General features: G+C 71.0%; 1 protein-coding gene across 1 annotated transcript; it reads left to right on the top strand.

The window, feature by feature from the left end:
- Nucleotides 1–2,786: 2,786 nt before the first annotated feature.
- LOC148591483 (26S proteasome non-ATPase regulatory subunit 8) lies at nt 2,787–9,419 on the top strand. The gene is made up of 7 exons (XM_088537493.1): nt 2,787–2,918; nt 5,414–5,486; nt 5,564–5,666; nt 5,756–5,921; nt 7,069–7,169; nt 7,244–7,355; nt 9,276–9,419. Exons 1-7 carry the CDS (start codon nt 2,838–2,840, stop codon nt 9,411–9,413), a joined length of 774 nt encoding a protein of 257 aa, XP_088393619.1. The 5' UTR covers nt 2,787–2,837; the 3' UTR covers nt 9,414–9,419.
- Nucleotides 9,420–9,564: the final 145 nt, after the last annotated feature.

Genomic DNA, 9,564 nt, shown 5'->3' with positions numbered 1-9,564 from the left:
CCGCGCGCCCCATAGTGGGACCCACAGCGCCGCCTGCAGGGCGCGCATGGCGTGGGGACAGTGCGGGGACGGGACCGGGACCTCGCGGCACCGCAGGGACCTGTTGGGGACACGGGGACGTCACGGCGGGGACCGTGCGAGGACGAGCGCGGCGCGCCACGAGCAGCGCGCGCCCCACAGCGGGACCCACAGCGGGACCCACAGCGGGACCCACAGCGGGACCCACAGCGCGACCCACAGCGGGACCCACAGCGGGACCTATAGCGGGACCCATAGCGGGACCCACAGCGGGACCCATAGAGGGACCCACAGCGGGACCCATAGCGGGACCCACAGCGGGACCCACAGCGGGACCCACAGCGCCACCTGCAGTCCGCGCATGGCGTGGGGACAGCGCGGGGATGTCACCGCGGGGACCTGGTGGGGACACGGGGACGTCACGGTGGGGACCGTGCGGGGACGAGCGCGGCGCGCCACGAGCAGCGCGCGCCCCACAGCGGGACCCACAGCGGGACCCACAGCGGGACCCATAGCGGGACCCACAGCGCCACCCGCAGGGTGCGCATGGCGTGGGGACAGCGCGGGGATGTCACCGCAGGGACCTGTTGGGGACACGGGGACGTCACGGTGGGGACCATGCAGGGGTGAGCGCGGCGCGCCACGAGCAGCGCTGGCCCCATAGCGGGACCCACAGCGGGACCCACAGCGCCACCCGCATGGTGCGGGGACAGTGCGGGGACCTCACGGCACCGCAGGGACCTGTTGGGGACACGGGGACGTCACGTCGCGGCACTGCGGGGACCGCGCGCCCCATAGCGGGACCCATAGCGCGACCCACAGCGCCACCCGCAGGGCGCGCATGGCGTGGGGACAGTGCGGGGACGGGACCGGGACCTCGTGGCACCGTGGGGACCTGTTGGGGACACGGGGACGTCACGTCGCGGCACCGCAGGGACCGCGCGCCCCATAGCGGGACCCACAGCGGGACCCATAGCGGGACCCATAGCGGGACCCACAGGGCGCGCATGGCGTGGGGACCGAGCGGGGACGGGACCGGGACCTCGCGACACCGCGGGGACCTGTTGGGGACACGGGGACGTCATGGCAGGGACCGTGCGGGGACGAGCGCGGCGCGCCACGAGCAGCGCGCGCCCCATAGCGGGACCCACAGCGGGACCCATAGCGGGACCCATAGCGGGACCCACAGCGGGACCCACAGCGGGACCCACAGCGCCACCCGCAGGGCGCGCATGGCGTGGGGACAGTGCGGGGACGTCACGGGGACCTCACGGCACCGCAGGGACCTGTTGGGGACACGGGGACGTCACGTCACGGCACTGCGGGGACCGCGCACCCCATAGCGCGACCCACAGCGCCACCCGCAGGGCGCGCATGGCGTGGGGACAGTGCGGGGACGGGACCGGGACCTCGCGGCACCGCGGGGACCGCACGGTGACGTCACGGCACCGCGGGGACCACGTGACGTCACGGCGCAGCGATGTCACGGCACCGCGGGGTGTGACGTCACCTTGCCCCCCCCCCGCTTTGCTCCCGCTCGCGAGGCCATGTGACCTCACGCTGCCGCTCCCCCCCCCACTCCATGACGTCATTCTCCACCACCCTCCCGGTGCCACCCCCCCCCCACCACCTCATGACATCATCACCCTCATGGCGCCACCCCCCCCGGCCCCCCCATGACATCACAGCCACCCCCCCCTCGCCGTGACGTCACCCCTCCCTCCGCGCCCCTCCTACGTCACGCCCCCTCCTCGCCGGTCGCCGCCGCCCGTTGAGCCGCGCTGACGTCACGGCCCAACGGCCGCTCCCCCCCCCCCAAACCCCCAGTGCGCAGGCGCCGTCCCCGCAGCGCGAGGGCGGGGCGGAGCGGGGGGGAGAGGGCGGGGCGGAGCGGGGGCGGGGCTGAGCGGGGAGGGCGGGGCTGAGCGGGGAGGGCGGGGCGGAGAGGGGAGAGCGGGGGCGGGGCTGAGCAGGGGGGCGGGGCTGAGCAGGGGGGGCGGGGCTGAGTGGGGGAGGGGGAGCGCGGAGGGCGGGGCGGAGTGGGGGCGGGGCGGAGCAGGGAGGGCGGGGCTGAGCGGAGAGGGCGGGGCTGAGTAGGGAGGGCGGGGCGGGGGCGGGACCGAGCAGGGAGGGGGGGCTGAGCGGGGAGGGCGGGGCTGAGTAGGGGGCGGGGGGAGCGGGGAGGGCGGGGCTGAGGATGGGCGGGGAGGGGGGCGGGGCTGAGCGAGGAGGGCGGGGCTGAGCGGGGGAGCCGGCTGCGCGCGGGGGGGGGGGGGCCGGCGGCGGCGGGGGGAGGGCGTGTCCTCGCGGTGACGTCGCGGCGTTGCCGTGGCGACGCGGCCGTCAAGCAGCGCGCGGGCGGTGTCGCCGCGCGGTGCCGACTCACGGGGCGGGGCTGAGCGAGTGGGGCGGGGCGGAGCGAGCGGGGCGGGGCGGAGCGGGGCGGGGCTGAGCGGGGCGGGGCTGAGCGAGGAGGGCGGGGCTGAGCAGGGAGGGCGGGGCGGGGCGGGGGCGGGACTGAGCAGGGAGGGGGGGCTGAGCGGGGAGGGCGGGGCTGAGTAGGAGCGGGGAGGGCGGGGGCGGGGCGGAGCGGGGAGGGCGGGGCTGAGCGGGGCAGCCGGCTGCGCGGGGGGGGGGGGCCGGCGGCGGCGGGGGGAGGGCGTGTCCTCGCGGTGACGTCCCGGCGTTGCCGTGGCGACGCGGCCGTCAAGCAGCGGGCGGGCGGGCGGTGTCGCGCGGTGCCGACTCACGGGCATGGCGGCGCCGGGCTGGTGCTGAACGGCGCCGAGGGCGCGGGCGGCCTCAAGGCCGCGGCCGGGATGTACGAGCAGCTCAAGGGCGAGTGGAGCCGCAAGAGCCCCAACCTCAGCAAGTGCGGGGAGGCGCTCGGGAGGCTCAAGGTGACCGGGGGGGAACGGGGGGGACGGGGGGAAACGGGGGGAACGGGGGGAACGGGGGGGAAAACGGGGGGGAAAACGGCGGGACCGGGGGGATCTGGAGGAGCCCGGAGGAGCCCGGGGGGGGTCTGGGGACACCGGGGACACCGGGGGGGTCCGGGGGGGGTCCGGGGGGGTCTGGGGACATTGGGGACACCCGGAGGAGCCCGGGGGGGGTCCGGGGACACCGGGGGGGTCCGGGGACACCCGGAGGAGCCTGGGGGGGTCTGGGGACAGCGGGGGACACCGGGGGGGTCCGGGGGGGGTCTGGGGACATTGGGGGACACCGGGGGGGGGTCCAGGGACACCCGGAGGAGCCCGGGGGATCCGGGGACCGCGGGGGGGGACCGGGGGGCCAGGGACAGCGAGGGGACATTGGGGACACCCGGAGGAGCCCGGGGGGGTCTGGGGACACCGGGGGGGGGCGGGGGGGTCCGGGGGGGTCTGGGGACACCGGGGGGACCGGGGGGGTCTGGGGACACCGGGGGTGACCGGGAGAGCCCGGGGGGGTCTGGGGACATCGGGGACAGTCGGAGGAGCCCGGGGGGGGGTCTGGGGACACCGGGGACACCCAGGGGTCCCCAGGGGGGTCTGGGGACACCGGGGGGGGCCGGGAGAGCCCGGGGGGGTCTGGGGACATTGGGGACCCCAGGGGGGGTCCAGGGACACCCGGAGGAGCCCGGGGGGGTCTGGGGACATTGGGGACACCGGGGGGGGGGGTCCGGGGACACCCGGAGGAGCCCGGGGGGGGTCTGGGGACACCAGGGACACCCAGGGGTCCCCAGGGGGGTCCGGGGGTCCCACGTGGGTCCTCGGGGGGCTCTGGGGACACTCGGGGGGGCTCCGGGTGTCCCGGGCCGGGATGGGGACGTCGGGGGACACGGGGACATCCCGGGGGGGGGACAGGGGGGTCCTTGGGGGGATCCGGGGTCCCCAGGGGGGTCCCCAGGGGGGGCCGGGGGGTCCATAGGGGGGTCTGGGGGGCTGTTTTGGGGGGGTTTGGGGAGGATGAGGAGGGAAATCCCGGAACGGGGCCGCGTTGGAGCCCCCGGAATCCTGCGGGATCGGAGCAGGTCGGGGCTGTAAACACTAATTAAAGAGCCCGGGGCTCTGCAGGCGCTAATTAACCTGCCCGGCCCCGTGAGTCAGCGGGGCCGGGTGTCCCAATATCCGGGTATCCCAATATCCGGGTGTCCGGGGATCCCAGTATCCAGGTGTTTGGGGATCCCCGTATCCAGGTGTCCGGGTGTTTGGGGATCCCGGTATCCGGGTGTCCGGTTGTTTGGGGATCCCGGTATCCGGGTGTCCCGGTGTTTGGGGATCCCGGTATCCGGGTGTCCGGTTGTTTGGGGATCCCGGTATCCAGGTGTCCCGGTGTTTGGGGATCCCCGTATCCGGGTGTCCAGTTGTTTGGGGATCCCGGTATCCAGGTGTTCGGGTGTTTGGGTATCCCAGTATCCGGGTGTCTAGCTATCCGGGTATCCCAATATCCAGGTGTCTGCGTGTCCCAGTATCTGTGTGTCCAGCTATCCAGTTATCCCAGTATTTGGGTATCTGGGTATCCCGCTCTCTGGGTATCCCAGTGTCCGGGTATCTGGGTATCCCAATATCCGGGTGTCTGTCTATCCTGTTCTCTGGGTATCCTGTTCTCTGGGTATCCTGGTGTCCGGGTATCCCGGTATCCGGGTGTTTGTCTATCCTGGTATCCGGGTATCTGGGTACCCCGGTGTCCCACTCTCTGTCTATCCTGGTATGCCGGTGTCCGGGTATCCCGGTATCCGGGTGTCCGTCTATCCCGGTGTGCGGGTATCCCGGTATCCGGGTGTCTGGGTGTCCCGGTATCCAGGTGTCTGTCTATCCTGGTATCCCGGTGTCCGGGTATCCCGGTGTCCGGGTGTCCCAGTATTGGGGTGTTTGTCTATCCCGGTGTCCGGGTATCCCGGTATCCGGGTGTCTGTCTATCCTGGTATCCCGGTGTCCGGGTATCCCGGTATCCCGGTATCCGGGTGTCTGTCTATCCCGGTATCCCGGTGTCCGGGTATCTGGGTATCCTGGTGTCCAGGTATCCCGGTATCCGGGTGTCTCTCTATCCCGGTATCCCGGTGTCCGGGTGTCCAGGTGTCCGGGTATCCCGGTATCCCGGTGTCCAGGTGTCCCGCTATCCCGGTATCCCGCTCTCCGGGTGTCCTGGTATCCCGGTGTCCGGGTATCCGGGTGTCCGGGTATCCCGGTGTCCAGGTGTCCCGGTATCCGGGTGTCTCTCTATCCCGGTATCCCGGTGTCCGGGTATCCAGGTGTCTGGGTATCCCGGTATCCCGCTCTCCGGGTGTCCCGGTATCCCGGTGTCTCTCTATCCCGGTATCCCGGTATCCCGGTGTCCGGGTATCCCGGTGTCCGGGTATCCCGGTATCCCGCTCTCCGGGTATCCCGGTATCCCGGTGCTCACTCCGTCCCCCCAGCTGGCCCTCCTGGATCTCAACTTCCTCCCCACGTCCGGCTCCAAGCTCACCAAGCAGCAGCTCATCCTGGCGCGTGAGTGCGGAACGCCGGGATCATCCCGCGGGATCGGGATCCGGATCCGCCGCCCACATCCCCCCCTGCATTCCCAGGGGACATCCTGGAGATCGGCGCCCAATGGAGCATCCTCAAGAAGGACATTCCCTCCTTCGAGCGCTACATGGCCCAGCTCAAGTGCTACTACTTCGATTACAAGTGGGTGACGTCCCCTAATGTCCCCTAGTGTCCCCTTGTGTCCCTGGTGTCCCCTGGGAGCGCTCCCGATCCGTGTGTTTTTCCCGCAGGGATGAGCTGCCGGAATCGGCCTACAAGCACCAGCTGCTGGGCCTCAACCTGCTCTTCCTGCTGTCCCAGAACCGCGTGGCGGAATTCCATACGGAGCTGGAGCGGCTCCCGGCCAAGGAGATCCAGAGCAACGTGTACATCAAGCACCCGGTGTCCCTGGAGCAGGTACGGGATCCTGGATCCCTGATCCCATCCCAGATCCTGGATCCCGGATCCCATCCCGGATCCCATCCCGGATCCCAGAGGCCATCCTGGATCCCGGGGTCCATCCCGAATTCCGTCCTGGATCCCATCCCGGAGGCCATCAGGATGCCATCCTGGATTCCGGATGCCATCCTGGATGCTATCCCGGATCCCATCCCGGATGCCATCCTGGATCCCGGATCCCATCCCGGAAGCCATCCTGGATCCCATCCCAGAGGCCATCCCTGATCCCATCCTGGATCCCAGAGGTCATCCCGGATGCCATCCTGGATCCCATCCTGGATGCCATCCTGGATCCCGGATGCCATCCTGGATGCCATCCTGGATCCTGGATCCCATCCTGGATCCCATCCCGGATCCAATCCCGGATCCCATCCTGGATCCCATCCCGGAGGCCATCCTGGATGCCATCCTGGATCCCGGATCCCATCCCGGATGCCATCCTGGATCCCAAAGGCCATCCCGGATCCCATCCCGGATCCTGGATCCCATCCCAGATCCCGGATGCCATCCCGGATGCCATCCTGGATCCCATCCCGGATCCAATCCCGGATGCCATCCCAGATCCCGGATGCCATCCCGGATCCCATCCTGGATCCCAGAGGCCATCCCGGATCCCATCCTGGATCCCATCCTGGATCCCATCCCGGAGGCCATCCCGGATGCCATCCTGGGTGCTATCCTGGATCCCGGATCCCATCCCGGATGCCATCCTGGATCCCGGATCCCATCTCGGATGCCATCCCAGATTCCAAAGGCCATCCCAGATCCCATCCCGGATCCTGGATCCCATCCCAGATCCCGGATGCCATCCCGGATCCCATCCCGGATCCCATCCCAGATCCCGGATCCCATCCTGGAGGCCATCCTGGATCCCATCCCAGATCCCATCCTGGATCCCATCCCGGATCCCGGATCCCATTCCGGAGGCCATCCTGGATCCCGGATTCCATCCCGGATTCCATCCCAGATCCCATCCCAGATCCCATCCCGGATCCTGGATCCCATCCTGGATCCCATCCCGGATCCCGGATTGCATCCCGGATCCCATCCCAGATCCCGGATCCCATCCCAGATCCCGGATCCCATCCCGCCTTTCCCCCCGCAGTACCTAATGGAGGGCAGCTACAACAAGGTCTTCCTGGCCAAGGGCAACATCCCAGCGGAAAGCTACACCTTCTTCATCGACATCCTGCTGGACACCATCCGGTGAGCGGCATTCCCGGGATGCCCCGTCCCGGAGCGTCCCCTGGCCGTGACGCCGGGATGGGGACACATTCCAGGGACGAGATCGCGGGCTGCATCGAGAAGGCCTACGAGAGGATCCTGTTCTCCGAGGCCACCCGCATCCTGTTCTTCAGCAGCGCCAAGAGAATGACGGAGTACGCCAAGAAGGTAGCGGGGGGACGGGGACGGGGGGGGACGGGGACACGGGGTGACGGGGGGGACACGGGGACGGAGTGACACGGGGACGGGGTGACGGGGTGACGGGGTGACACGGGGACGGGGTGACGGGGTGACACGGTGACGGGGTGGCCGGGGGGGGTGACACGGTGACAGGGTGACAGGGTGGCCGGGAGGGTGACAGGGTGACGGGGTGGCCAAGGGGGTGACGGGATGGCCGGGGGGGTGACACGGTGACGGGGTGGCCGGGGGGGTGACAGGGTGATGGGGTGACACGGTGACGGGGTGACGGGGTGACACGGTGACGGGGTGGCCGAGGGGTGACAGGGTGGCCAGGGGGGTGACACGGTGACAGGGTGACGGGGTGGCCGGGAGGGTGACAGGGTGACGGGGTGGCCGAGGGGGTGACGGGATGGCCGGGGGGGTGACACGGTGACAGGGTGGCCGGGGGGGTGACACGGTGACGGGGTGACACAGTGACGGGGTGGCCGGGGGGGTGACACGGTGACAGGGTGACGGGGTGGCTGGTAGGGTGACAGGGTGGCCAGGGAGGTGACAGGGTGACGGGGTGGCCGGGAGGGTGACAGGGTGACGGGGTGGCCGAGGGGGTGACGGGATGGCCGGGGGGGTGACACGGTGACGGGGTGGCCAAGGGGGTGACGGGATGGCCGGGGGGGTGACACGGTGACAGGGTGGCCGGGGGGGTGACACGGTGACGGGGTGACACAGTGACGGGGTGGCCGGGGGGGTGACACGGTGACAGGGTGACGGGGTGGCTGGTAGGGTGACAGGGTGGCCAGGGAGGTGACAGGGTGACGGGGTGGCCGGGAGGGTGACACGGTGACGGGGTGGCCGGGGGGGTGACACGGTGATGGGGTGGGTGACACGGTGACGGGGTGGCTGGGGGGGGTGACACAGTGGCCGGGGGGGGTGACATGGTGACAGGGTGGCCGGGGGGGTGACAGGGTGGCCAGGGAGGGTGACACGGTGACAGGGTGGCTGGGGAGGTGACACGGTGAGGGGGTGGCCGGGAGGGTGACAGGGTGGCCGGGAGGGTGACAGGGGTGGCCGGAAGGGTGACAGGGTGGCCGGGATGGTGACACGGTGACGGGGTGGCCAGGGAGGGTGACAGGGTGACAAGGTGGCCGAGGAGGTGACACGGTAACGGGGTGGTCGGGAGGGTGACACGGTGACGGGGTGGCCGGTAGGGGGTGACACAGTGATGGGGTGGCCGGGAGGGTGACAGGGTGACACAGTGACGGGGTGGTCGGGGGTGTGACACGGTGACACGGTGACGGGGTGGCCGGGGAGGTGACACAGTGACAGGGTGGCCAGGCGGGTGACAGGGTGACACAGTGACAGGGTGGTCGGGGGTGTGACACAGTGACACTGTGACGGGGTGGCCAGGGAGGTGACACGGTGACACGGTGACAGGGTGGCTGGGGGGGTGACACAGTGACAGGGTGCCGGGGTGGCCGGGGAGGGTGACACGGTGACAGGGTGCTGGGGTGGCCAGGGAGGCGACACGGTGATGGGGTGGCCGGGAGGGTGACAGGGGTGGCCGGGAGGGTGACAGGGTGGCCAGGGAGGTGACAGGGTGACGGGGTGGCCAGGGAGGGTGACAGGGTGACGAGGTGGCCGAGGAGGTGACACGGTAACGGGGTGGTCGGGAGGGTGACAGGGTGACACAGTGACAGGGTGGCCGGGGGTGGGGGGAGTGACACGGTGACAGGGTGGCTGGGGAGGTGACACGGTGACGGGGTGGCTGGGGAGGGTGACGGGGTGACAGGGTGATGGGGTGGTCGGGAGGGTGACAGGGTGGCCAGGCGGGTGCCGGGGTGGCCGGGCGGGTGACACGGTGACAGGGTGGGTGACCCGGTGTCCCCCGCGCTGTCCCCCCTCCCCCCGCAGCGGGGCTGGCTCCTGGGCCCCGGCGGCTCCTACAGCTTCGGGCGGCAGCAGCTCAAGGCCGAGGACGGGACCATCCCGGCCACCGAGCTGGCCACGCAGGTCATCGAGTACGCGCGCCAGCTCGAGATGATCGTCTAGGGGACACCGAGGCCACCACGTCCCCATCCCGGTGCCGGCTCCGCGTCCCCGCGGCGTTCCCGGCGTCCCCGCGGCGTTCCCGGTGTCCCCGCGGCATTCCCGGCGTTCCCGCGGCGTTCCCGGTGCCCGCGGCGCCTTCCCGCGCTCAATA

Source organism: Tinamus guttatus, unplaced genomic scaffold, assembly GCF_059628265.1.
Source record: "Tinamus guttatus ecotype Peru unplaced genomic scaffold, ASM5962826v1 Tinamus_guttatus_pri_ptg000785l, whole genome shotgun sequence".
NCBI classification, from domain to species: domain Eukaryota; kingdom Metazoa; phylum Chordata; class Aves; order Tinamiformes; family Tinamidae; genus Tinamus; species Tinamus guttatus.
The sequence above is the reverse complement of the archived record's forward strand: the minus strand, read 5'-3'. Positions and strand labels throughout refer to the sequence as shown.

What these genes read in the sequence shown, in the direction of transcription:
- LOC148591483 (XM_088537493.1), top strand. Translation starts at nt 2,838, where the DNA reads ATGTACGAGCAGCTCAAGGGCGAGTGGAGCCGCAAGAGCCCCAACCTC. An exon ending in TGCTACTACTTCGATTACAA is followed by an intron (nt 5,667 to 5,755) that starts GTGGGTGACGTC and finishes TTTTTCCCGCAG; the next exon opens with GGATGAGCTGCCGGAATCGG. An exon ending in TGACGGAGTACGCCAAGAAG is followed by an intron (nt 7,356 to 9,275) that starts GTAGCGGGGGGA and finishes CTCCCCCCGCAG; the next exon opens with CGGGGCTGGCTCCTGGGCCC.